The 27819-nt window shown below is 61.6% G+C and overlaps 2 protein-coding genes across 9 annotated transcripts in view; one reads left to right on the top strand and one right to left on the bottom strand.

The window, feature by feature from the left end:
* Positions 1–5087: 5087 nt before the first annotated feature.
* Positions 5088–27819, bottom strand: part of BRF1 (BRF1 general transcription factor IIIB subunit) — a 47345-nt gene continuing 24613 nt past the window's right edge. Inside the window, exons 1-15 of one of the 8 annotated variants that reach the window (XR_013993301.1) lie at positions 22114–22959; positions 21428–21577; positions 20543–20636; positions 19520–19646; positions 19033–19072; positions 18851–18943; positions 15037–15297; positions 13464–13525; positions 12888–12969; positions 12758–12813; positions 11752–12008; positions 9703–9754; positions 9100–9274; positions 8559–8685; positions 5088–5706 (exon numbers count right to left, since the gene is read on the bottom strand). Coding sequence is in view for 3 of the 8 variants with exons in the window: in XM_081047730.1 (XP_080903856.1) it covers positions 8648–8685; positions 9100–9274; positions 9703–9754; positions 11752–12008; positions 12758–12813; positions 12888–12969; positions 13464–13525; positions 15037–15297; positions 18851–18943; positions 19033–19072; positions 19520–19646; positions 20543–20636; positions 21428–21577; positions 22114–22162 (1536 nt within the window). In the remaining 5 variants the exon portion in view is untranslated. Of the gene's footprint in view, positions 8686–9099; positions 9275–9702; positions 9755–11751; positions 12009–12757; positions 12814–12887; positions 12970–13463; positions 13526–15036; positions 15298–18850; positions 18944–19032; positions 19073–19519; positions 19647–20542; positions 20637–21427; positions 21578–22113; positions 23442–27819 lie in introns of those variants that run through there. The other 7 variants (XR_013993297.1, XR_013993298.1, XR_013993299.1 and 4 more) reach the window with 7 other exon arrangements.
* On the top strand, positions 25306–27769 carry BTBD6 (BTB domain containing 6). Its single transcript, XM_081047733.1, has 4 exons — positions 25306–25739; positions 25834–25924; positions 26067–26185; positions 26353–27769. Exons 1-4 carry the CDS (start codon positions 25369–25371, stop codon positions 27383–27385), a joined length of 1614 nt encoding a protein of 537 aa, XP_080903859.1. The 5' UTR covers positions 25306–25368; the 3' UTR covers positions 27386–27769.

Below are 27819 nucleotides of genomic sequence, written 5' to 3' on the forward strand. Positions count from 1 at the left end.
TGAATTGGGCCGGGGCGCTCGCGCACGGACAGGCCACCAGCTGCCCGCGCTGATAAGACCCAGCTCCGCGGCACCCGGCGTGGGGGCGGACACCCGGCTGGGCCTGGCCCTTCTCGAGGCTGGGACTCGGCGGGCTCGGGACCCGCAGCTGGAGCGGGGGCCTGGCGGTGGCCCCGCCCCCAGGTTGATGGCCAATGGGGAGCCGGCGCGCCGGACGCTCGGGGGCCAATCCGAGAGCTCACGGGGCGGCCCCACCTCCGCCCCGGCCACGCCCCTGGTCCCTGGGCCGGCCTCGCGCGCACGCGGTCTTGGCGGTGTTGCAGTCCGATCCCTGGCTGCCCGGTTGGCCCCTGCGCGACGAATGAAGCCACGCTTCGGAGAGCGCGCAGTGTTTGCTATTTCCCCCAAAAAGCATCAGAAGTTCTGCTGCTGGGACATGACGGCGCCTCGCAGCACCTCCTTCACCTCGTTTGGGTGGAACGACAGCCCCGGAGGACCGCCCTATCGGCCCCCGCACCCCCTGGTTTTCTGTGAGGGTTGGAGGGTTGCTCGCTGTGCGGGGGCAGGGGGGGAGCCTCGTCTTCACACCTGTGGTGGGGGAGGGTATGGGCTCGTAGGGCCATCAGGAAGGGAGAGGTGCCATTCCAGCTCCCTGTGGAATTTCTGTGGGCCTGTCCCCATAGCCTAGGAGCGGTGCTCGGGCTGCTACCAGGGCCATATTTGCCCAGGGCCTCTCCACCTTGGGAACTCCTGAGGTGTCTGCGCACAGCAGTGACCTTGGGCAGCACAGTGTGCAGAGGACAGGCCAGAGAGCCAGCTGCAAGGGAGCAGTGGGGTTCCCTGCCCAGACTTGAGCCATGGAGCTGAGCTCAGCAGTCAGTTCTGTGCTGGCTCAGGGCCCAGGTGCACCCTGGTCCCCACCCCTAACCTGAAGGCTTTGTGAGGCAGGCGCAGAGCTGTAACCAGGGCAAGCAGCTGGATGTGTGTTGGGGGTGGCACCCAGCATCTTCTAGCAGCAGCCCAGCACCTGTCCCCCCATCCCCCGGATTAGAAAGCCACAGGAGAGGAGGGACTGAGAGGGGAAGACCTAGCAGTATAAGGAAACTGAGGCAGGCTGTCTCTTCCAGGGCAGGGTGAGGTGGCCCAGACCCACTTTTGGTCCAAGCAGGCCCAGGCAGGAGAGGAAAGCACTGGCACCCAGGCTCATAGCAGCCTCCTGTTTCCATGTGTCCAGGCCAGACCTCTACCAGCTAGCAGGCCCTGCCCTCAACAAACCCCTGGCCTGCTGGGGGCAACTCCCCAGGGTAGAGATGCAGGGTGGGCAAAGTCATGACAGAGGGACACTTGCAACAGCTGGGGGGCTGGAACGTGTGCCTGGGCCATAGGCAGGGACTGCCAGGACAGGGTGGCATTGCCCTTACACCGGCTGCCTCTCACGCCTGTCTTGACCACTCTATTCTGCCGTGACGGTGGCATTGGCTATTGAGAAGGTAGCCGTTGGAGGCCAGCCCTAGCAGGGAGAGGGCATACCTGGTGACTCTTTGCCAGTGTCCCAGGGATTGGGCTGTGTGGAGGGTGCTGAGGTGTGGCCCTGGTGGTGCAAGACCAGCCTGGGTGGCGGTGGTGGCTCTCTGGTGGTGGTGGCAGTTGTGGCCATGGGCATGGCAGAGTGCTGGGGTGTTGAAGGGCCGCAGTTACTGAGGCCTCCAGGCTGCCCAGACTGCTGCTCAGGGGCCTGGGGTCATGCCCTCCATGGAGCCAGATACCCCTGCCAACTGCCCTCCTTCCGCTGCCATGAGCCGTGAGCACCCCATTTCCTGGGCAGCTGTGAGCAGTCCTCAGCCTGGACCCTCAGATAGCAATACGCCCACCTTGGCCTGCCTGCCCCACTCCCCTCCACTGTCCCGGCCCTAATTGCCTTCTCCACTCTGCCTCAACACTGCAGCTGTCCTTCTTGCCAGTGGTCTCCTGGGACTGCTGCGCCCACTGTCACGTCTCCCACTGTGTCATCCTCAGTGCAGCCAGATGGTCAAGGGTCACATTTGCATTGTTTTGTGGATCCAGGATGGGCCTGGGAGTTGGGGTCTCGCATCAGATGTGGCCTGCCAGGCCCCTGCCCAGTGCTGAGCCCAACTGCTCAGGACGAAGGAAGTGGGACGCTGGCAGCTTCTGACTTTGGCCTTCATCAGCCCTCACTGTTTCCTATGGCTAGTGTGGTCTGGGCCCCTGTGGTGCCAGGGACTCCAGGTCAGTGGTGACTCACCACCAAACAGCCTTGCCTGGGGCTGCCCTGGCCCACACCGCCTGCCTGGGCCCTCCTGCCCTCACCTGGCGGGCTGCTCTGAGCCCCTTTTTCCAGGAACTCTGGCTTGTCCTCTCCCTACCCCCACCCGTTTGTCCCCCTTCCCCAATCCCAAGTGACCACAGCGAGCAGGATGGAGCCAGGCCACTCACCTCCACTTCTGCCACACACTTGCTCCACACGGTGGGCTTGGCTGTCCCCCACACTACAACCAACACAACACCCCAGCCCCTGGGGACTCTGCCCCCAGGTAGGCAGCTCACCTGCCCCTTCTGCACCCCAGTGCAGCCTGACCCCTCCTCCTCCGGGAAGCCTTCCAGGTCTATCCCTCACCCTTCCCATGCTGCCCCGATCCGCCCCCCCCTGCCCCAAGGGACGCCACCACTCCACAGAACTGGCCACTGGCAGAACCCACGTCCACCCTCGCCCACTGCATCTGGGGACACCCCGGGTAAAGACGGAACTGAATTTGGAGAGGTGGCAGGGAGGCCCCGCTGATTTACCTCCGTCTTATCATGCAGGTTCCCTCCCTCCATCAGGGGACCACCCTGCGGGCAGATATAAAGGGCAGAGGAACAATCCGTCTGGGAACTTCCAGGGAAGTGCCACCCCCTCCCCGGTGCGGCGCTGCTGTCTCAGCGCTGTTCTGTGCAAGCGCCCGGGCGACCTGCAGAAGGCTCCTCCCTCCTCGTCCTGTCGCCGCCTGAGGCCCCGGCCTCCCGGCCGTCCTACAGCGCCGCCTGCTGGCCGGGACGAGGCCCCCACCCCGGCTTGCGGAGCCCCAGGGCTGGTAGGGGGTGCTTGGTGTGTCTGCGCACCGAAGTGTGCATGGGCGCTCCGGGCCACCTGACCAGCACGCCCCTCCCCAACATTCGGAGTCCCGGGCCTGCCCAGTGACGGTGGTTTGGAGAATCTGCCCAGGGCCTGCCAGGCCGGTGTGAGGGGGCCTGGAATGCCATCCACAGGCTGGTGAGCTCCAGATTTCTAGCCCATGGCCTGTCCTCAGCCCACACTCTTCCACCTGCTGCCCTGAGCCCCCACCGCTCCCCATCCGCTAACAGCCACAGGCCCACCTGCTCAGACCCTGCCTGGCTTCCCACGCCCCTGCTCTCTGCTGCTCACTGCTCCCCACGTGGCCTGCTGCGTTTTCCTCCTGCCAGGGCCCCATGCGACCTCAGAGTAAGCGCTTTGCCAAGGCTTGCTGTCTTAACCTCAGGAGCCAGTCCTCTGTGGGGTTGGAGGGACGTTCAGTCAAGGGCTTTGGTGGGGTAGGGACCCCAAGGGGGTGGAGTCCTCGGGGATGGGCAGACATAAGCTGTAACAACTTCTGTTTTTTCCGTCACTGACAGGATATGCAGTGTCTCTGTGCCCGAGTGGGGGCTTCTGTGACCCCATGTGTATGCACGCATGTGGGCTGGTGAAGCCACATGCCCACATGCTGGTCCCACTCGACCTCTGCCAGGCCCTGCCCTGACACTGCGGGTCCAGCCCAAGTCTGATCCTTGCCTCCCGCCTGAGATAATGCCTCCCCAGCTGCTAGCTTAGCCCCACCTTACTGGTGAAGCGGGGAGTAGGGGCCACAGTAGCCCTGCAATATGCTAGACGGTCATTTTCCCAGGCCCCACCAAGGTGGGCACTGGTAGACAATGTCCTTACTCTCTGACACCTCGAATGTGGGAAGTGATTACTCAGGCCCATGCAGAGGCCTTTCACCGCCAAGGAAATGAGTCCAATGGTGTCTGGCAGAGTGGGGCGCAACTTCTGGCTCAGTCCAGCTAGGGCCTCAGCAGCTTACTCCCAGTCACAGATGACGACCCACAGGGCGCCCCACCCATCACGACCTGTGGGGCCCCTCCCTGGTACCCAGCTCTCAGATAGGAGTGGCTGTCACTGGCTTGGCCAGTCAGCCAGGGTGGCAGAGAACACGGAGTGGAGTGTCAGTGATCAAAGTCAACGTTGTGATGAGAGCCAGGGTCAGGGGCAAGGTCAGGGTCAGGGCTAGTCCCACCAGTCTGGGGCCACTGCCCTCGCAGGTCCCCACGGGCCTATTGTGTGGGGACAATGGCTTCCTGAGCCAGGTTCCTCCCCAGCAGGAAAGCCAGAGCCTCCATTCTGCACTTTGAAGGCCCTGGGCAGTCAGTGCCTGAGGCCTGCAGCCTTGGAGCCTATCCCCAAGCCCCACCCTTGCCAGCCTGGCTGGGACCCAGGCCTTCCCAAGGACCGGCCAACCCTGCAGGCACGTAAGCGCTGACCAGGCAGGGCAACACGCCTGGGGGCCTTGGCTCAGGGGCCCCTCTCCAAGAAAACTAACTGGATCCTCTTGGTGTCCCCCAATTGGCCAGGGTGCACATACGAGGTGGTCGAGTGTCCTGCTGAAGTGGCTGGGCCTGTGTCAGCCCCCCGTCATGTACACCTGAGCTGCAGGAAGGGGCCCAAGACCCAAGGCTGCAAGGGCCATCAGTGCTTGTCCAGGACTGGGGACAGATGGAGAGGGGCTGAGCACCCTGCCCAAACCCAGCTCATCCCGGGTGTGCCCTACTGCCCAGGGGTACAGCTGCAGTGACTGGGGCCCATCTGTGCACCCAGGACGTGGACCCCAGAGGTCTCCCCAAACTGGCCTTCACTGTGCTGCCAGGCAAGGGGATCCTCAGACCTGGGAAGGGCACCAGGTAGGCGTGCAGAGTATGAGCTGGTGAGCCCATTGGGGGTGAAGTCCTGCGGGCGGAGCAGCCCTGGGCAGCGCCGTGCAGGCCCTAGTGACAGGAAGACACGTTCGAGATTGATGTGCCAAGAACAAAATCGCCAGACCCAGCCGAAGACCTGCACGTGCCTGGGGCTTTGTGGGTCCTGGCTTTTATTATTCAGGGAATGGGGTGTCCCTGGGATGCAGGAGATCCCGGTCGGGGCCTGGACAAGACTGGTGGAGACAAGTCTGGCCCTCTGGAAGGTCAGCGTCTGCTCCTCCACCTCCAGGCCGGGCTCCAGTTGGGCGGGCAATTGGCCGTGGGGCAGGACAGAGCAGGAGACCCATCGGGTGTCTCCTGACATGGCTGTGGTCAGTCACCACAGGGGACCAGCACTGGGTACCTCACCCCACCCCCACGGGTACATGCACAGCCCAAAGTGTGAGTCCGAGTTTTTCCTGCTGTGACCCCGGAGCCCCTGCAAGGTGGCCTCCAGCCGCGGGGGTGCAGGACAGGGGGGCGCTCCACACCATTACCAGGGCCCAAGTTCCTCAACAAAGCAGAGTGGGCAGCCCTCACTCCCAGGCCCAGGCCCTGGGTCAGAACGGCCACTGGCCCAGCCTATCACAGCGGACATCACCAGGGAGCAGCTGAGGGGCCTGGAGGAGGATGCAGCCTGCAATCTGTGCTTGTTCCTGCAGAGGTGGCTGGCTGCGGCACCTGGGAGAGGACGATGCAGGAGGGAGGGGGGCACACGTCACTGTTGCTCTGGCCTGGTCCTGAGAAGGGCGAGATGGAGGGGCGGTGTGGTCTGGGAGTGACAGCAAGTGGTGGCTTTGCTGGTGGGGTAGTACCTACCCTGGCAGGGCAGGGCCTCAGGTGGTGTTCCCAGGCATAGGCACCAGTGTTTCTTTCTCAGAGGCCTCAGAGGTCTTGGAATAGTGGTGGCCATCAGTCCTACTGCCTGCCTGGAGGCCTGACCAACCCAGAAACCACTGTGGGGCTGCAGGGCACCTGGGGGAGCAGGCAGGTGTGGCCCAGGCCCAGGAGATGCAATGCCTGAAGCCCAGCAGGCAGGTGTGACCCACCAGTCACTGGTGACTGGTGGCAGCGGGTGGGAGAGCAGGGCTGAGGCCGACCTTTCTGAGTGACTATACAGACAGGATCCAGAGGGAATAGGTCTTGGGAGGTGGACACAGAAGAGTGCTCCTGCCACCCTATCCCCTGTCCCCATTCCCACTGCTAGCTCAGGACGCCGGGGCTGGGCTGCCAAGGCAGGCTCAGGATGTGGTCCACCCCCGCAGAGGCACCCTGGGTGGGTGGGGGCCTCAGACCTGCCCTTGGCCCTGGAGGCGCCTGGGGCAGTGAGTGGGCACTGTCCCCTTTTGCTCATTCTAGCCGGGAAGGTGACCTGTACTCCCAGCTCTGGCTTGGAGCAGGGGACTGGCCCAGTGCCTCTGGCCCTGTCACTGCCCTCCTAGAGCAGCCAAACGCCCTGGGCCTGGGCTCAGCTGTCCTGGGGGTGTGGCGCCAGTCCAGTCGGAGCCCGTGCCTGCACCCCACAGGACACATGCATCCAGGAGTGGGCCGGGACACACGTGTACAGATGGGAGGGCACATACAAGTGGGCGAGGCTGGGACAGCTGTGTGCTCTCACCAGGGAACCTGCTGTCCCTGCTGGGTCCAGGAGGGCCTGTTCCTGACAAGCACAAGTACAGCTGGACCCTCAGGAAGAGGGCGGCTGTCAGGATAGGTACCAAGGAGGCCACCTCCCAGCTGGGTGACCTTTAGTGGTCACTCAAGCTCCCGTGCCTCTGGCCTCACCTGAGACCTGCCAGGAGCCATGGGGGAGCCCATGACTTAACCCTGGTGACTGGCGCTTGTTCAGACTGGGGAAGGCCTCAGGCTAGGGGTGCTGGACAGCAGAGGATGGGACTGCCCCAACAGACTACCGAACAGCCCACTGCCAAGCGTACCCTGGTGGTGCTGACTTCCCCACACCTGGCCCGACCCCCACCCCCCAGCAGAGCACCTCAGTGACCCTGACCCTAAGACGTCAGTGTGGAGGCAGAAGGCTCGGCTCACCAAGGGGCAGGGGGCCCCAGGGCCCTGCCTCCTCCTGCCGCCCACCCAGCAAAGCTGCAGATGGGGGGTGTCACAGACTGGCCCCCAGGGCCACCCCTGGGCCAGCCCTGAGGAACCGGTTTTAGGGCAGAAGTCCAGATAGCACATGAGCACTGGGGGCCACCCCCAATTCCCTAGGCCTAAGGAACAGGCCATCATCCTCTGAGATGGGAGGCAGTGAACAGACGTGGATGGAGGTGCAGGTGGGGCCTGCAGAGCCACCGTGACCACAGCCGAGCCACCGTGCCAGCTGCTGGCTGCTCAGCTTTGGCCCTGCTCCCTCACTAATGTGTGTGTGGCTCCAGCACCAGCTGTCACCCACACCCATGGTGCAGGTCCCCACTGTCCCAGGACCCTGTGCTGAATGCTCCCCACCTCACCCTCTCAATGGAACAGCCACTCCCCACCGGCCCCTCCTCCCTGCCCTCCATGCTGAGGCTTCACTCCTGCTTCAGCCAGACATGCCCGACCACGGCCACCCACCATGGCCCCCCTCGGACTACGGAGCCATACGTGGGATCACGGGCCACAGCCTGAAGCTGTCTGCTCAAGTAATGGACCTTCTTGTCCACAAAACCCATCCCCACGTGCCTCCCAGAAGGCCGATGGGTGCAGGCACATGCCCTCCAAGTCCCGACCTGCAGACGGCTGCACTCTGGGAAGGGGCCCGGCCTGCTCCAACAGACAGTGCAGGGCCCTGCAAAAGTGTGTGCCGAGGTTCTGCCACCGTGGTCATCCTTTCTAGGGGCATGGGGTGGAGTCAAGACCGGGGCCTTGAGGGGCAGAAGCCCCTGCCCGCCCTCCCTGGCCATGTCCAGAGCCATGATGCCCAAGCTGAGGCTGACAGTGGTCTCTGGGCCTCTGCTGACCAGGCCTGGCCTGCAGGGTGGTCCAGGGGGTGGAGACCATCCAGAGCAAGTGGTGGGCTCGGAGACCCTGCCTGCCTTCCCCTGGGGTACTGACCGGATGTTCACTCAGACACAAAGCATGACAGCTGTCCTGGCTCAGGTAGCCCCAGGGCTCCTGGGCTCTGGTCCTCGTGGCCCCAGGCCGCGGCAAGGAGGCCTGGGTCCGGCTGGGCACTGCCGTTGGAGGCACAGGACTGCTGGACCAGCAGAGGGAGGGGCTGGACATAAGTGCTTCTGTGACAGTGAGATGGGGAGGGGCCGAGAGTGAGACCCTACTGCCTGCCCTCTACTGCCCTGCGCCTCTGTGCTCACAAGGGACATGAGAGTCCCACCTGTGAAGGTGCGTGGGCCACGAGACCCCGCCTGACCAGTCATATGCAGACATTGGTCCAGTCTCCTGTGCTGGGGAGAAACACGCCTTACATTGCTCAAAATATGGTCCCCATAGCAAATGCCACAGACGCCACATGTGGATGTGGGACGAGGGCTGTGGAGAGCGAGGGACAGCACCCTCTCGTCACCAAGAGTCTCGGTGCTCACACCTGGGGCTCCGGGCCAAGAGGCCCCATCTGCTCCCCAATAAGACACCAGCGGGACACCAGCAGGACATGACTCTGCGAGGTCACACCTCAGTAACCATCGTCATCGTCACCATCACAGCCGTAATCTGCAAAGCACAAAGGACAGTCATGGACGCTGAGGAGCGCTCTGAGGTCAAGGCATCAAAGGGGCCCTCCCCTGCCCCCAGCTCCGTGGGCCCCACCACTGTCAATGGGGACAGCCACTCGTCTGTCCCTGCAGGGGCTGGCATGTGGGCAGCGGGGGCCTGGCTTCCACCCAGGACATGGGAGCTGTGCTTCACAGTGGGCGGGAGCCCTACTCGCCCAGCCACCCTCCTGGCCAGCCCAGCGCCCATGGCCTCCCCAGCGGGCAAGGCCTGGTCAGCTCCATCCAGGACGCTGAAGGCCCGTCAGACTCCTCTCCAGGATGTGGCAGTTTGGCTGCAGCCACAGGCCTCATTCAGGCTCTATGGGCCGGGCCTGGTGCCTTTGCCAGCCCCGAGCGTGTGGGAGCCCCTCACCATTGCCACCCATCATCTGCAGGGCGCTGACGCAGCGCTCGCCATCCTCCTCGTCGGGCTCGTCATCCTCGGCGGGCTCCTCGGTGGCCTGGTACAACACAGGCCCGCTCTCCACCACAACCGCCGCAGGCCTCACAGGCTCGGCTCCCAAGGTGGGGGAGCTCGGGAGCAGGGACTGCGAGTGAGTGAGGGGAACAGGCTCTGGGACAGGCTGCGGGAAGTGACCCTGAGCCTGCACATGCAGCCACCCTGGGGTGGCCCTGCTTCTCCATCCTGTCTCCTGGGACCCACGAGGAGCCTGACAAGGAGGGGAAAGCCCGAGCCTTGGCCAGGGACAGCCCGGCCCCAAGACAAGGCCATCTTCCAAGGAGGGACCAGGCTGGACGGGGATGGGGCCTCACTTCCCAGAGGCTCTCCAGATGGCACAGGGAGGTGGCCCGGGAGCAGGACTGGAGGGAGCACAGCTCCACGCGGGCACACCCTGTGTGGGGGGCTCCAGTGCAACTGGTGCCCCACCTTGTCACAGCCTGTCTTCCCTCACGTCCCATCTGGGGCCTGCTGCTTCCCGAGGCCCCTGCATCTAGCTGCGTCCACACAACGCACCTCTCCCACAGCTGCCTTCTTAGCTGGCTGCATGGACACCATTGGCCTCAACCTGCAAGAAAACACAGGAGGGTAGAAGGGGGTCAGCACTCTAGGGACAAGTCGACCCTTCTCCTTCCAGCCTGAGCACCATGGTCGCCCGTCCACTTACCCATCCCCTAGTCCCACAGCACAGGGTACCCTTACTTCTGTGGACAGCACCCCTTCCACTGGGCCTGCTCTCCCTCCCCCAGACCCTCCAAACACAAAGCCAGGGTGCACTTTCACACTAGCACTTGCAAGGGACGAAGACAAGAGCACACCAAATGTCCTCAACACGGCCGACCGGCCCCAGGGGGATGGTGGAACCCCCACCTCAGAGGAGGCAGATTCTGCTCCCACACCCTGCCCGTGGGAGCTGTCCAGGCCTACACCCCAGACTGGGAGCAGGTGCTGGGGCCACACTCTGCCGGGAACTGCATTCATGTGCACCCAGCTCACACAGCCCGCTGCCCTGGGCTTTCCGAGGCCTGGCCCCGCTGCGGCATGCCAGGGGACACCGGGAGTAGACGCTATAACAGCCTCCAACACAGTGGCGGTCACAGCGGATACCGGCTGACAGGAGATCTGAGCGGCACGGAGCTTCACCCTCCACACCGTCTCGGCCAGTGGCCCAGGGACGGGGAGACAGGCAAGCCCACGGTTGGTGCCTGTAGTTTGCAGGCCAAGTTCTGAGGGTGCCATTCCTACAGGGACCCAGGAGGTAGTGCACTCACCAGAACCCAAGAGGCGGGATGCCGGCCGGCCCTGCCCATGCAGCCAGAGCTCCCCAGTGAGGGCCAGCCCAGCTGGTCAGGGGCTGTGGGACAAGGGCAGCAGGCACGGCGGGGGTTGGGGCTCAGGGTCTCCTCTTATCTTACAAGGATCTCTGATGCTGGGCATGCTGGCTGGGCCTTGGGGAGGTCTGAGAGCACACAGCAGACATGCTCCTCCCCTCAACCCACAACCCCAGCCCACTGGTGGGGTCCCAGCCAGCCAGTGGCCTGGACGATGTGTGGCCAACCAGGGGACGCTGCCAAAGTGCTCAGCCTCAGTGGCCAACTGCATGGCCGAGGGGCGGCAGGCAGCTGGGCCCACCTGAGGTGGGAGCTCGCCCACAGCACTTTCCACCCCCCTACGCAGGCAGAGCACCCGGGGCCCTGGGAGCAGCTCGTGTGCTGCGTGAGCAGAGTGGGGACGCTGCAGACAGGACGCCACGGGCCCCAGTGTGGGGGCCACATGCAGCCTCAGCAGAGGGCAGGCTGACTGGCCTGAGCAGGACGGACACCCCATTATGGATGCAGGCCTCCCGCAGGCCAGGGTTCCACAGGGACCACTTCCCAGGTCCCGGGAGCCAAGGGAGCGCAGTGCCCGCTTCTGTGCCTGTCACCAGGGGAACACGGGGACAGAAATGGGTAGGCCAGCTGGGCCCCTGGAACTGGATGGTGACAGGTTGTGCTGGGGACTCAGAGACTTGGGGACTCGGGGAATGACAGAGCAGCAGTCAAGTTATAGAAAAGGTGTCACAAAACCATGAAAAATGTTTACTCCCACTTAAGAGGAAAGAAATACAAATCCAAACTTCACTAGTCAGGTGAGTCACGACTGAAAAATGATAAGGAGCAACAGACGACGGGATGGGGTAGGTGGCCGTCCAGGTCCCCACGGCTCCCAGTGTGCTCAGGGCTGGGTGGATGATGACAGAGCTGAGCCGCCCGCCCCGTCCCGATGGCCAGGGGCACTGCGACCAGCCTCAGGCACGGCAGGGGCCCTCGCAGAGCTGCCTGGACCGGTCTGCGCAGGGTGGTGGCTGTCACCAGCCCAGTCGGGGGTGGCACACGTGGCCGCTGCTCTCACCTTCCCCCCCCACTCCTAGGGGATCCTGTCGGCGGTTTGCTCTCGGCTGCCTATCCCAGGAGAGGGGACCTGGGCTGCAGCACGGCCACCCACCAGCTCTGAGCAGAGCAGACCCCGACGTGGGGTCCTGCGGGGCCCAGGCCCTCGGCGGCAGCCCACCCAACGGCAAGGTACCTTTTCCCCAGGCTGGCCACGGGGTCCCCCCTGCTCCTGCCGGCCAGCACCTTCCTGCGCGGCAGCCTCCTGGGGCCGGCACTGGCTTTGGGGGGCGCGCCCTCCTTCCGCGGGCCGCTGGGGCCCGAGCTGTCCAGGCCTCGGAGCACGCTGTAGTTGATCTTGCTGGAGATACGCTTGTGCTCTAGCATCTTCTCGATGGCCTCCCCGGCCGTGCGGGCCTGGATCGGCTCCCGGCGCTTACATGGCTTCCTGGGCTGCAAGGGGGCCAGAGTCACGCGTCCTGTTGTCTGCGGACAGCGCCGTGGGCCTGCGAGGTGCCAAGCAGGCTGTGGGAGCAGGGCCACAGGGGCCAAGGCCCCCCACCCCCCACCCCCCGCCCACGTACGCACTCCCTCGTCAGCTGGGAGCCCAGCTCAGTGCCAGAGGGGGCACCGAGCAGCAATGGCTGCACACTGCCCGCAGCATGCCAGGCAACCCCGACTATCCTAGGCCTGTGGCCACGTGGAGGGACAGAGCAGGGTGCTCCCTGTGCTCTGGAGATGTCACCCAGCAGAGAGGTAGGGGTGCTGTGCTGGGCGTGGGTGCTGCAGACCACCTGTAGGAGCGGCCGCCACCGTGGTTTGGGGGCTGCCAAGCCCTGAGCCCAAACCCCACAGCCCCTCCTCCCGGCCTCCTTCTCTTTCGATCCCAGGAAGGTTCTGGAGCACAGGCTTTGAGCTGCTGCATGCCAGGTTGCCATCCCTCACTCAGTTAGAGGCCTGGCTGCTCCCCCACCCAGCCACACCAAGCAGCTAAGCCACCAACAGGACCGAGGCTGGGGCACATTGGTGGGGTGGGCCCTCAGCACAGACCCTGGGGCTCCCCCAAAGCCCCATCTGAGGGGCGGCCAGGGACACGGGTCTGAGGCTGGAGGGCACCGCCCCACTGCCTGCTGTGGCCCCGCCGGGAGCCCTGACGCCTCTGGGAGGGAAAGGCTGGTCCCTCTGCACCAGAACACACCCACCTTGTGCTCCTTGTAGATGCCTAACTCCTTCTCCTTTGCGATTCTGGCTTCCTTCTCTGAAAGGCCAACAAGCGCAGGGTCAGTGAGGGCCCCATGCGCCAGGGAGCCTGGGCAGTGGGTGGGCACTTACCCTTCTGCTCCCGCAGGTATTCGGCGTTCTCTCGCATCCACAGCTCTGCCTTCACACGGGCTTCCGCCTCGTTCAGGATGTACTAAGGCAGAGCAGAGTCACGTCCAGAGGACATACTTGGGTCTCGGCCAAACACACACTTTCCACCCCTGGAGCTGGTCAGTGGTACGCCTCCGACCCAAAGGGATGCCTGCCTCCTCTGCATTTCCACGGTGCTCACGGGCTGGGCCAGCCGGAGGACAGAGGACAGAGGCCCGAGAATGGTGTGAGCGGAGGGTGAGAGGCTAGCGCAGGCAGAACGGCTGGGCTTAGGTGCCATGAGTGAGAAAGTCAGGGGAAGACCTCCCACTGCTAGAGACAAGCACGCTGCAGAAACCACTCAGAGCCCCTCCAAGTGGCCCTGGGATTGGGGACCGGGAGGTGTGCGGGCACCTGGGCCCGTGGGCCCGTGACTGGAGACGCCCCCCAGACCGAGGCAGGCGGCACAGGCGAGTGCATGGCAAGGCATCCCACCGGGCGCAGGCCAGGCGGCCGACACCCTGCCAGTCCCCGGGGCCGCAGAGCCTTGGCGCTCACCCTGTCAATCTCCACGTCGTCGATGCCAGTGAGGTCTAGCTCACCGTCCCCGGAAGCGTCTTCTAGAGGGAAGCACGGCTCCGTTAATGTGCAGACACCACCGGGGCTCACGACTCAGGGTTCTGGCCAAAGCCTTCTAGAGCCCTGTGCCCCCCTTACCCCTGGTGGGCTGGCACTGCAAACCATGGCAGTCCTGTGCGTCCTGCACAGAGCAGCTTTCTGGACTGGGAGGGGGTCAGCCAGTTCTCTGCTCAGCAACCCAGGAGAGGGGGCCTCCGGGAGCCCTCAGTGACTATGCTCAGGACGTGCCCAGAACCTACCGCTACCCTCCTCCTGCCACAGCTGGGTCAACAGCACCATCTGCACAGCCCAGAATCGGGGTGGCCCTTCCTGTCTGCCCTCATTACCTGATGAACCTGGCCGAGTCCCACAGGTAGCAGCCCACACACAGACGGCTGACGGGGATGCTCTGGCCGCGTCCTCACCCTGCAGTTGAGGCCTTGTGAGGGCCCCTCTGCTGCTCCAACGCACCCCTCACGCCCCTCTGGGGCCCACCTCTATCAGCTCCAGCCAGAATGGCTTCTTTCTACTCCAGGGCCAGGGTGTCCCCGCTGCCTCAGAGCCTTTGCACATGCCCTGTGCCCTGCGCTTTGCAGGACCCACCCCAAGTTCCACTCACACAGCAGCTCCTTCTTGGTACAACCTGACATACTTAACGGATGACTATGTGTCACCGTCCCTCACTCCACTAGACCACCACCACTCTCAGGGCAGACACACGGCTGCCCACTGCCATACCTGGCCCACAGGACACGTGGCAAACATCTAGGCAGCTAAACAACTTCTCAGAGAGGTGTCCCCTCACAGGGGTCAAACCCTCAGCGCCTGGAGCGGCGATGGGGCCCACGTTCTGGGGGGGGCAGCCTGGGGGACCCTGGGGGACGGTCCTGGCAGAGGGCCAGGGCCTGCTGTCCGGAGTGATGTGATGGAACACAACCCACCTTGGTGCTGGGAGGGCCAGCATCCCAGGCCCCACCCAGTGAGGTTGGGGCAGCTGTTCCCCTGCTCAGTGGCTGTGACCACTGGAGCTCAGCAAGCGATGTCTGTCTGAGCACAGGGACCGTGCCCTCAGCCAACGTTTCTGCACCAGGTTAGATAAACGCAGAAGGATGGGCAGGGATGCTGGTCTCTGTCCCCACGGGACAGGTAAGAAGTGGCCATGACTTCTCAGCTAAGATTTGTACGACAACGTTGTGCAGACGCCTCCTGGGCCACATGGGGGCAGAAAGTGGCATGTGGCAACAACCCCACCAAACGGAGGGCTCTGGCCAGGACCAGAGTCAGAGGGCAAGTGGACGAGGGCCCCAGAGATGGTGATGCCCAGCTGGCACGTGGGGACAGCCAGCACGCACTAGTCACTGACTGCCCACACAGCCCTGCAGCAGAGCTGGCAGGGCCCTAGCCCACCTTCTAGAAGCTGCACCCCGACAACAGTGCCTCTACCTCCAGACGGAAGGCTGACCCACAGCTGGACAGTGCCCTGGCCCCAGCCTGCCCTGCCCTGGGCACTCACTGGGGTCCCGGCTCTGCGAGGAGATGCACTCTCGGATGGAGTCTGAGATGCCCAGGCTGGCCGCCGTGGGTAGGGGGCCGAGCAGGGACTCGAGGGCAGGGGGCCTGCTGCCCCCGTCGGGGCTGCCCGCTGCCCCCAGGCTGCTGCCACCAAGCAGCTCCCGGTAGAAGTCCTTGTTCAGGTGGCTGGCAGCGGCCTCCAGCTCCTCGTCCTCGGCGTCCTCTTCACCAAACAAGCTGGCTGTGGTGTCCTCAACGGAGCCTGGGGACACAATTCCACACACTGCCCGTCAGCCAGGCAGTTTGCCAGGGAGAGCCCACTTCTGTGTAGAGAAACACTGCCACCCAGCTGCAAAAGGCAGTCACCCCACTTAGGCGAACAACTGGGACTGAGCGCACCACCGACACCACCGGGAGGTGAGCGTGTCACAAAGGGTGCCTGCGCCCACCTCAGCATGCGGCACAGGCCTGAACAGAACAGCTCAAAGGACAAACTTCAGAAAACAATGGAGGAAAGGCTTCTGACTCTGGGTTAGGCCAAAACTTCTCAGATGTAACACCAACAGCAGAATCCGTAAGTCACTGATAAGTCAGATGTCATCAAAATTGAGACAACGCAGACCTACTGCAAATCACAGTCTGATGAGGAACTTGTATTCAGAAGCTACAAAGAGCCCTCAGAACTCCATACCAAGGAAACAGAACCCAGGAGAAGAGGCGCCAGGGACTTGAACGAACTTCAGCAGAGAGGAGGTCTGGGTGGTGAGTACATCAGGAGACCCCTATGGAGATGCCGGGAAAGCCACAGTGACGGCCTCCTCCACCCCCGCCACGGGAGGACGGACTCTCCGACCCTGGCAGGAGTGGACATGGTGCGGCCACGTGGAAAGCAGCCAGATGTTTCTTAAAGACGGAAACACACACCTTCCCTCAGCCCCGCAGCCTCATCAGCAGTCACCCAAGAGAAACGGGAAGAAACGTCCACGCAGAGTCTCAGACGAGAACGCTCACAGCGTTTGTGTGCTATGGTCCCAACTGCAAACAACCCAAACGTCTATACCTAGGGCAGGCAGCTGACCAGGGTGGGTACACAAAGGGGTACACGGGGCTGGGTGTGTCCTGCTTCATCCCAGGTGGGTGGGATGAAGTGTCTGTCACCCTGACAACATAGATGTCGTCTGCACAACCAAACTGGAGGCTGTGGGCAAGGGGGCCACACCCCCACAGTCTCATCGGGAGGAGACACGTGTGGGACAGCACTGGTGGGCAGGGGTGGGAGAAACATGACCTTTTGTCATGCCGAGCAGGTGCAAACAGGTGCTGCCCGGAAACAGAAGACTAAAGCAATGACACCAGAAAATCGGCAGATGAAACACAACACTAGACGGGTCCAGAGAAGGCCTTGCACAAATGAGATTCAATTGCAGGAAGAGAAGGCTTGCAGGCTGGCCCAGAATGCAGAGCTCAGCCCTCTGCCATGTGGGGACGGCAGGCAGATCAGAGCAGCGCTCAGACCCGCCAGGGCGCCAGGCACCCAAAACATGCCAGCCATGGGAGCCACAGGGGGGCAGTGGACATCAGCCACCCGTGTCCACAGGACAATCACTGGGCAGAGTAAGTGAGGGTCAGAAAAGCTGACATGTTAGGCAGCAGGATGACCCCACGGAGGAGGGAGTCCGGGCTGTGCTAGCTCGGGGGGGCCCCTCCCCAAGCCCCACAGGCATCTATAACCCACAACCAGGCTAGACATGCGGTAGACGGCACAGAGGAGCACAGAGGAGGGGTTGCGCCAGCAACACTCCTAGTCACGAGGTGATAAATGCACAATCGAATAACAAAAGCGGAAAACAAAAGGCCCTCGCCCCCTGAAGCTTGAATTCCCTCACTCAGCTGAGCCCCAAACACGAACACAACCTGAGATGAATGAGAGTGACAGGAAGCACCTGTCCCCACAACAAGGGCTCGCAGCCCTGCCCTGGTGTGCTGCCCAGAGAGCCAGAGTGACAGCTGGCAAGCAGCGCCCGCCCAGCAGGGCTGCAGGCAGACAAGCTGGGAGGAGGACCACAAATAGGAAGTCAACAGAACTTATAAATCAGTGCAAAGCTGGAGGAACCTCAAATCAATAACCTCCCAAGGAAAAAAGCCCAGAAAACAGAACTACCATAAAATGAAAGGATAAGAAACAAAAAAAACCCCACGGAAACAATAAAATCGAAAGTATCATAAGATACAAGTTGGTTCAATTCTGTGCAAAGTGTGGCTGGCCGGATAGGACAGACACACGAGTGTGAGAACTGACAGGCCTCCCGGAACCAAGGGGGGCTCAACGCAGGGCGCCGTGGAGATGAGGAATCGCACCCACCCACCCACCCAACACAGCCCCACATCCTCTCCAGACCCTACAGACTGGGTGTCACCAAGTGCCAAGACAGGACGACGCAGTAAACACTTTACAGGAAAAAGTGGCCTTTCAGCCCTAAGCCCACTTGTGTCCTGGGACAGCCCGGAGACCTTGTGGGGCAGCTGGGCCATATAGCCTGGTGCCAAATGGGCCAAACGATGGACTACTTGGTGACGGAAATTAGGGGCCAAAAAATCATAAGGAGCAGCAACGGTCCCACTGGAGGCACAATCACAGAAGCTCAATGGACAATGGGGTCGCATCCCAACAACACGCTGTAGTTAAAAACACACCAAACACACCTAACCTACGAAGGTGGCGGCCGAGCCGCCTTAACCGTGCTGGGAACACACAGCGGCTCACTACGGGCGACTGGACTCCACCTCAAGGGTAAGTGCCATGTTCTCACCAGACTCAGAAGATGTAGACAGGTGTTTTGTGGCCGTGGTGGGAAGTGACGTCCACGAGCCTGGCACACCGTGCACTGCAGGGGGTGGGGCATCACCTGTGCCTGTGTCGTGACAGCACTGCACGTGTGTGGCTTGCCCCACAATCCATCAACACATAAACTTCCAAGTACAGTTTCTACTGAACACGTGTCGCTTTTGCACCCCGTAAAGTTGAGCGACGTGGTTCAAGCAGCCTGAGTGGGGCTGCGTCCTAGGAAAACCCCAGGATAAGCTGAAGGCACCTAAGAGTGGCAATGGGCTTCATGACATATGTGGAGGTCAGTGTCACCCCAACAGCAGCGGCTGATGGGGACAGGAAGGACACCACTTCCAGCAGCCAGTGCAGCCTGGGGGGATGGGCGATGGCGCCACCTTCCTCAAGCCACGAAGGGGCAAAGGGCCGGGTGGTGCACAGGACGACCCTCGAGACCACGTGGAAAACAAGGAGCTGCTAGAGCTCGCGGGGCACACGCATGTCACGCGCTCCCGGTCTGACAAGCCAGAGTGCACGGCGCAGGCACATCCCCACCATGGCCCGCCCCAGAGAAATGGAGACCACACGTGCACAGAAAGCTCTGTCCCGGATCGCTCAAGCCCTCAGGGCCCTGACCTGCAGTGGGACGCCTGGGTGCATCTCCAGGGCTAAGCCCCCACCCACGGGCAGCAGGCGGGCCGGCCTGCATCGGAGAACAAGGACCAGAGGCACCAGGGCACCAGAACTTCAGCCCACAGCAAAGGGACAGAGGACCAGTCAGGAGGGTCGCGCGCCTAAGAGCTGCTCAGGACAGGGCTGGAGCCTTGGGGACAGGGGTCCTAGGCGCCCCTGGACACAGCACAGGGAACAGGGGCCAGCAGGCGACTGACTGGTGGCTGGGGTGAGCAGGGCACTTGGCCATGGAAAGGGTGTGGGAGGGGAGGGGCACACGCGTGAGCCAAGCTGGGAGCTGGGGATGTGGCAGGCGCACCGTCTCTCGCCAGGCTGGCCAGGGCTCCCTTGGCCTTGGGCCGGCTGTTCTCTAGCTCAATCTCAATCGCGTCTTGGTAGCTGGATATTTCACCTGCAGTAATAAATTAGGAACAGAAAGTAAGCACAGAATCCCTTTCCCTAAGGACCCTGGGGCATCTGCATGGCAGGATGGCTGGTTACCTTCAACTTCCTCCAGTTTTTTTGACAGGACTTGTTCAAGCTGAAAACAAAGAGGATGGGGACACTGAGTGACAGGACCGGATGCGGGGCCCCTGCAGGCCCGTCCCTGATGCAGTGGGCGCTGACACTGGCCTCGCTGCAAGCTTAACTGCTGATGAGGGGTGAACGCAGCAGCCTTGGGGGGCCGGAAGGGGGAGACTGAGCTGTGGGCCGGGCCCCTGCCCTCGCAGAGAGGGACACATGCGCAGCCCTCCAGCAAACATTAGCAGCTGGGCCCTGGAAAGAAGCGCACACCCCCTGCGCTCGGCGCCCTAGAGGCCGCTGAGGGGGAGCCCGGGGAGAAGAGCTGGTGTGCAGTGCCCCATCACCACACCCCCTTGAGCCTCCGAGACTAAGCTTCCAGTTCTGGAAGAAGAACGTGGAGTGTCAGGCCAATGGCTGCCAGGAGCCCAGGCGCTGCCGGTGGCAAGGGGTGGGGGTGGCTCGCCTGCTTCACACGCAGCTTCCTCTGCCCGGCTGTGTACGATGGGGGGTCACACTCCTCCTCCAAGTCAATCTTCATAAACTCGTCCACGGTCAGCTGACTGGTGGGAGTGTCCTCAAATTCTGTGAGCCTAAGACAGAGACGTGAAAGAGCCTCTGCCCCTGGAAAGAGCCACTTAAACCAGCACCCTGTGCATGGAGCAGCCTCAGGGGCCCAGCGCCCTGATCACACGCAGTTGGGGGCACAGCCCCATGGCTCCCCCAGACAGACTCAGAAAAGGCCCGGAAGGAGGGGGCGGAGCTCGCAGACAGTTGTGCACTGGTCTGCCTGACAGGAGGCTAACCCTCCTCAACTCACTCAACTTCCTATACTTCATATGATCTTCAAAATGTTTAATGAAAGAATTTCACAAGAGAGTTAGAAGTCGAATAAACACATAATTTTCCAGCTGCCTTTGAAAACTGCCATAGGACAGACGTCGGGTGAAAACCAGCCAAGTGCTGCCGACTGGTGGTGAACGTGGGAGGACGATGGGTCGGCCGGCGGCGCGGTGCTCCCTCCAGTCACTCTCCCAGTGCAGGTGCGGCTGGAGCTTGGCTGGAGCAACCCGTCAACTCCGTGCCCCAAAGCAGGACCTTCACAGGTCACGCGGTTACACAAATGTGTGGCTTCCTGAGCTCAGCTTCCCCCAGGTGACTTAGGCCAGAGAGCAGAAAGCTGGTGAGGCCGCCCTCAGTGCCCACTTCCTGACCCTTGAGTCTGGGCAACCTTACAAACCACTGTCCACCTCAACTTAGTTTAGAGGAACAAGAAGTAGTAGAAAGGAGTCACCATCGCAGACATGGCGGTGCAGCCCCGGGGGGGATGACTGGGACCCTCTGCTGGGGCTGTGCAGGGTCCTACCCAGACAGAAGGACCCTGGGAGGGCCCATGCCAGGACCCGAGGAGGTGGCCCTGACCCGCAGGCCTGGCCCAGCCCAATGGAGGCGGCGCCCCGCCCTCAGGCCGCCGGCAACAGCCACCCACCTCTTCCGCAGCGTGGACTCGCACACCTTGACCACGCTGATGACCTCTTTGACTGTTCTCCGGAAATCATGCATCCTGGCTGCGACCAGAAGTGCTAGAAAGGAACACAACAGGGGGTTATGAAGCAGGACACGAGACGCAAAGGCCGACCCTGCACGCTGAGGGCTGAGGGCTGAGGACCGAGGGCAGCCAGGCCCCTGCCTGGGCGCTCGGTTCTCCGCCCTGCGGGCGTGGCTGCACCGCTATGTGTGGTCGTCAGAACACTGAGAGCCATGCACTGCTCTGCGTGCCACGGTGCCCGCCTTACAAAATGTTGAAAGTGTTGGTCACATGCTCTGCAATTAAATAAAAGTTCTGTTTTTTGAGAACTTCACATAAGCCCTCAAAGTAGACGAGTTCACTGTGCGGTGACTTGCGTGGGAAACGCTTGCTGGCTGATGACTGAGGACACATCCCAGGGCCGGGGAGAAAAGGGAGTGAGCCCTGTGGACTGCACATGGCGACCAGATTCTGGACTGCAATCTCGACGTAAGGCTTGAGATGGAAGCTGGACCTAGGGCAGCAATGACCCTGCTGGTGGCTGAGTGGGGACACGGGCCCTTTGCGTTCCGGGAGAGAGGGGCCCTGGGTGAGGGGACAAGAGGAAGAGCAAGGGCTGTGCCAGCCTGAGGACCTCCTGGGAGGGGGTCCAGGTCTGGGGGACCCATCAGGCCCAGCAGACTGTGTTCGGGCAGCTGCCACCAGGGGGACACCACACAGCTGTCCTGTGGGGGCCAGGGCGCCCTGTGCAGTAATGACTCGGTGTGGGGGGGCCCCGGTACCTAAGGCCCCGCCCCCCGCCCCCCCCCCCCCCCCGCGGCCAGGCCACCGGCGCCGCGAGCCCACCTGCCCCGCAGAGCCCCGAGGGGCGCCGGCCCGTGTGCATCCAGTCCCTCTTCATCCTCTGCAGGAGCCGCAGCGCCGTCATGGACACCTCGTGGTTCCTGTCTCCGAACTCCAGCAGGTGGGCGAAGCGCGGGATGTACAGGCAGGGGTCTGTGGCGACACGCGCCTCAGTGCGGGCCCTGGGCAGGAGCAGCCCCACCGTCGGCCGGCACGGCTTCCCACAGGGCCACCTCCCGTCACCCCCTGCACAGGCTCCCTGGGGTCCTGGCCGACACTCGCAGCCCCCCTGACCCTCAGCTGGCAGCCCTCAGTGCATGCCCCCGTGGGGCGGCTGCTGCAGGCAACGTGGGGCTCTGGGCAGTGCGAGTTCTGCGCGTGGGTGGGGCATGCAGACCCACACGCAATACTCTGCTGCTTCATTTGGCATCTCGTGGGTGAGAAGTGAGGTCGAGCGTAGTTTTCACATATTTATTTGCTGCATTTACTCTTGTGAAACACTAGCTTCCGTCTTCTGCCCTTTTGTCTATGGGCACGTGCCTCTTCTCTTTACATGCGAGGAAGTGCCTACTGCTTCCTGAGAAAGCCAGCCTGCCCAGGAAGGACCCCTGCATGCCCCCCAGGCTCTGGCCTAGGAGGCTTTATGGAGCTCCCGCCTCGGGGGCCACCAGCGCTACCGAGTCACTTACGGAACTCAGCTGACTCCTGGCACGGCCACAGGTGCCACGCAGGAGCCATGCAGGCTCTGTGGCAGGCTCTACGACGGAGAACATCGGGCGAGACCTTTGGCTAGGATCCTCTAGCAAAGCCTCGCGCAAGAGGGGCCGCTGGGGCTGAGGTATGTGAAGGGGCACTGGGTGCGAGCCACATGCACTGGCAGATGGCGGACGCAGACTGGGAGACCCTGGCAGGCACAGCAGGGGACCAGTGAGCTCATTAAACCCCCAACAGGAGCAGGTGACAAGAAACACCCGCTATGTGCCAGCGCCAGGCACCCTGCCTCTGTGCCACGACCTGACCGCTTCTCCCTGCCCCCCAGCATCCACAGGGCTTATGGGGACTGAGCTCTGGCCCCGGAAGCCCTGGGAGATCCGACAGCCGTGGCTCACATAAAGGGACCAGGGAAGGTTTCTGAGGCCACAGAGATTGGCACCAGCCACTGAAGCAGTGCGACCGCACGCACCCAGGTGACACTCCCCGCACTGACCAGCGAGCAGTGCCTCCCGGCTGACACACCAGCAAGGTCGGAACATCCATCCAGCCCAGCCCCCAACACGGGCAGATGCTACCTCTTATCCCCTTTCCAGGTGAGCAGGCGGCACAGAGACCACACGGCGCCCACGGCCACGTAGCCACCACGGGGCAGGCTCAGGTTTGAGCCTGGGCAGTCTGGAGCTACAGCCCACTACCACCCTGGGTGTTTTGTTTTTGCACTGGTTTGGAGTTCTTTTTGGTGATTTGGTTGCCAAAAAAGATATTATTGGGAGAAAACAAATATATTTTAGAAATCATACAGTTGTTAAGATTTCTATTTCTTATAAATCATAAACCATCAGAACTAGGAATTAAAAGCACGTTAAAAGAGCTCATCCTGGTTGAGCTGGAACTTTGACACTGATTATTAGTTCTTAAAACAGAAAAATGTAAGTTTAAAAATACTGGGGGCAGCCGGATGGCTCAGTTGGTTGGAGCACGTCCTCTCAACAACAAGGTTGCCGGTTCAATTCCCCAAGGGATGGTGGGCTGCGCCCCCTGCAACTAAGATTGAAAACGGCGACTGGACTTGGAGCTGAGCTGAGCCCTCCACAACTAGATTAAAGGACAACAACTGATGGGTCCTGGAAAAACACACTGTTCCCCAATAAAAAAATTTAAATAAATAAATAAATAAATAATAAAAATACAGGTAAAAATTTCAAGAGAAATACACGAGGAGACTGGGGTGATGGTTGGAGGGACTGGGGCATTTCAATGGGGGAAGGGAAGAAGAAAGCCAAGGGAGAAAGCAACAACCTACAAATTCAGATAACGTGACCTAAGTGAGATTCTTTCATCAGCTTGGATAAAAAGGCTAAATCCAGGATATGCTACTATTTACAAGACACACACACACAGAGGCAAAAATGCGAAGGAGAAAAAGTTCTGCGGGGACACACAAACAGGGTTACCCAGGGCAGAAGACAGCAGCGAAGCCATGGCTGCCTTGGGATTCAAGGCAAGGGAACAGTGAAAGGGGCCAAGGGGAACTTTTTAAGGGAACAACCACCTTAAAGAAGGTAACACAGACACAGGGAAATACAGCAAGAACTAAACACAGCAGAAAGTGCTGGAAACAGATTTCTCAGCACTCTAACGTGAGCCTTTAACAGTTCTCTGAAATTTAACAAACTGACTAGAGGAAAAAAGACTGAGTGCAGGAACTGGACCCTCATCACCACAGGCTAGACCTAACAAATGTATTTTTAAGTTCAATACCCGGTAAACAGCCATCGTGCCTCTCGGAAGTCTGAGGGACAGTGACAGACGCTGACCATGTTAGAGCACAAAGAAGCCCTCAACAGAACCAGACCGGGCCAGAGAACAGAACTCTCACAGGACGTGCATGCCCTTTGACCTCAAGTACAAGAACACAAAAACGTAGCCAAAAAAAGATAAACACGGTCCCCTCATCTTCGAGCAAACTATTAGGAAACTAAAGACCAATAGACCAATCTTTTAGGTAACTTTGTAAACTTAAATGCTTTGTTAAAGGGAAAATAGTAAACTAAGCATTAAGTAGAAAATTAAAAGTTAAAGTACTTAAAGTAGACAAAAGAGAGTACTGAAAAAAAATTACCATCACCAGGGAAAAAGTTCTGAAAGACAAAAAGCAAGACAGTGGGGTACTGGTAAGGACAGAGAGAGACCCGGGGGACAGGAGAGGGTCCAGGAACAAACTGCCACACACCATCGGTGACCTCCCACAAGACGCCAGAAGGGGGAAGGGCATGTCTTCAACAAATGGTATTGGAAACTGGACATTCACAGCGAGAGACTGAAGACGGACCCTTACCTTGTATCGTACACAAACGCTAACTCAAAATGGAGTAAAGAGGTAACTGTAAGATGTGCAACGATGAAACTCCCAAAAGAACACTTGGGGGAAAGCTTCCTAGCGTTGGTGTGGGCAATGGTTTCCTGGATGTGACGCCAAAGCACAGGCAACAAAAGCGAACACAGACAAACGGGGTTCACCGAACATAAAACCTGGCTGCAGCAAAGGAAACAACGGAGTGAAAAGGCACCAAGAAAATACACGCGAGAATGTACAGAAGGTGTCAAAAAAAGTACACACATTTTAAGAAAGCAAAAGACTATTAAAATTGTAGTACTCCATGCAAACCAGTAACAAAAGACGAATACAAGTCTGTGTATACGTTTTTTGGCACCGCTGGTATTTTCCAATCAGGTGCCCAATGAGGGCGAACGTTCTCTGTGACTCGTTAACAACAAAAGCCCCATCACACGGTGGGCCAAGGACTTGAGTAGCTGTTTCCCCAAAGACAGAGAAAGCCCACAGGCGTGTGACAGGTGCTGGGGGTCCCCGAGCCTCGCGGCGGTGGGTGACACAGCTCGCCGGCGGGTGGGTGAGGCCAGGCGGCCCACGGAGACGGCGCGCACGACGGCCCGGCCCGGCGCTCCCGCCCACAGCCGCCCTGCGACTCCGTCCGGGACGCGACTCCGTCCGGGACGCGGCGGGGCGGAGGAACTGGGCAAACCCAGCCCCGGCCCCGGCCGGCCCGCCGCCCGCAGCGCCGCCCGCGCCCCGCAGGGGCGGGTCCACGGGCACGCGCGTCACGCGGGGGCGGGCCGGGCGCCGTGACGCGGCGTGACGCGCAGGCGGGACGGCGCCCCCGCGGCCCGGCAGCAGGCGGCCGGAGGAGCGGAGCGGCGCGCCGGGCCCCATGCTGCTGCCCCTGGCCTGCCTGCACGGCCGCGTGGCGCAGTGCCTGACCGCGCTGCTCGTGCTCGCGGAGCCGCCCCCGAGGCCCCGGCGCGCCGCCAGGGCGCACGGCGCGCCGCCCCCACGCGCGGAGGCCGCCCTGCCCGCGAAGATGGCCGCGGAGCTGTACGCGCCTGCCGGGGCCGCGGCCGCCACCGCCACCGACATCGCCAACAGCAACGCCGCCGCCGGCGCCTCCGCGGCGGGCAGGAAGGGCCCGCCCCGCGTCCCGCCGCCCGCCCCGCTGCCGCCCGCGCCCTCGCCGCCCGCGCCCGACAACAACAACTTGGAGAGCCCCAACTGGCAGTCCTTCCACCCGACCCTGCGCGAGAGGTGAGCCCGGGCCGCGCCGGCCGTGACCGCGCCCCCCGCGTGGCCCCTGCCCGCGCCAGCCGCGCCCCGAGCTGTGTGCCTTTCCCCTTTCCAGGAACGCGCTGATGTTCAACAACGAGCTCATGGCCGACGTCCACTTCATTGTGGGCCCCCCCGGCGGGGCCCGGAGAGTGCCTGCCCACAAGGTTGGTAGAGGCGTGGCCCTTTCAGCTCCCAAAGGCGACAGGCCACCTCCTGAGTGCGCACTGTCCTCTTCCCTGGGTGTGGCAGCTGCTGGGGGTAGGGCGGGCCCAAGGCTCAGGGCAGCTCTCTCTCTCTCTCCCACAGTACGTCCTGGCTGTCGGTAGCTCAGTCTTTTATGCCATGTTTTATGGAGATCTGGCAGAAGTTAAGTCAGAAATCCACATCCCCGACGTGGAGCCTGCGGCTTTCCTCATCTTGCTAAAGTAAGTCGGCTCCACTAGCTGCAAGGATGGGGTGGTTCCTCTCTGTCTGGTTGCCCCCAGCCGGCATCCTGGAGCGGAAGTCCACAGGGACTGAAGGGCTCCAGCCCCAGGCCCTGGGTGCCCGGCGTGCACCACACGGCCTGTGACATGGTCCCCGCCCTGCCTAGGTACATGTACAGTGATGAGATCGACCTGGAAGCCGACACAGTGCTGGCCACGCTCTACGCTGCCAAGAAGTACATTGTCCCCGCATTAGCAAAAGCCTGTGTCAACTTTCTGGAGACAAGTCTGGAAGCCAAAAACGCCTGTGTCCTGCTGTCCCAGAGCCGGCTGTTTGAGGAGCCTGAGCTGACCCAGCGCTGCTGGGAGGTCATCGACGCACAGGCTGAGATGGCCCTAAGGTCCGAGGGCTTCTGTGAGATTGACTGGCAGACGCTGGAAATCATCGTGACGCGGGAGGCCCTCAACGCCAAGGAGGCCGTGGTGTTTGAGGCCGTCCTGAACTGGGCCGAGGCGGAGTGCAGGAGGCAAGCACTGCCGCTCACCCCACGCAACAAGAGGCACGTTTTGGGGCCAGCGCTCTATCTGGTCCGCATCCCAACCATGACCTTGGAGGAGTTTGCCAATGGCGCCGCCCAGTCGGACATCCTGACACTGGAGGAGACCCACAACATCTTCCTGTGGTACACAGCGGTCAACAAGCCCCTGCTGGCCTTCCCGCTGACCAAGAGGAAGGGCCTCGCCCCACAGAGGTGCCACCGCTTCCAGTCTTCTGCCTACCGCAGCAACCAGTGGCGCTACCGTGGGCGCTGCGACAGCATCCAGTTTGCTGTGGACAGACGGGTGTTTGTGGCGGGGCTGGGCCTGTACGGGTCCAGCTCTGGAAAAGCCGAGTACAGCGTGAAGATTGAACTCAAGCGGCTGGGGGTGGTCCTGGCCCAGAACCTGACCAGGTTCGTCTCGGACGGCTCCAGCAGCACCTTCTCGGTGTGGTTTGAACAGCCCGTGCAGGTGGAGCAGGACACCTTCTACACGGCCAGCGCCGTCCTGGATGGCAGTGAGCTCAGCTACTTCGGGCAGGAGGGCATGACAGAGGTGCAGTGTGGGAAGGTGACCTTCCAGTTCCAGTGTTCCTCAGATAGCACCAACGGGACCGGAGTCCAGGGCGGGCAGATCCCCGAACTCATCTTCTACGCCTGAGGGGTATGGGGAGGGCCGCAGCTGACAGGCTTCGCACATTTTGTACGCAGTCAGCTAGCGCAGCTGGGAAATCGACTTTTTCTATACGGCCAGAGCCTCGGTTTCTGAACCCTGGTTGCTGGGCCTCACAGGTGTCTCCTGCACGTTGCAGTGCACGTTCCAGGTGAAGGGCAGATTTGGGGACACACAGCAGACCGAGACCCTGCCAGGGGCGCACACACCGCCTTCTTTAGGGGTTGGACCGTCCCTCCCAGCCTCCTGGATTCCATTCTAAGTGGTTCTGAGCTTAACCTAAGACCTTCCCTTCAGATCCAAAATCGGGAAAGTCACTTAAAATAGTTTACCTCTTTAAGTGGATTTTCATAATAAAGTTGTAATGAAGGGACAACCAAGTGTAGATAAGTGCCTGCAGAACGCCCGAGTTCTCACCGACT

The sequence above is a fragment of the Rhinolophus hipposideros genome (genome assembly GCF_964194185.1).
Source record: "Rhinolophus hipposideros genome assembly, chromosome: 5".
Lineage (NCBI taxonomy): Eukaryota > Metazoa > Chordata > Mammalia > Chiroptera > Rhinolophidae > Rhinolophus > Rhinolophus hipposideros.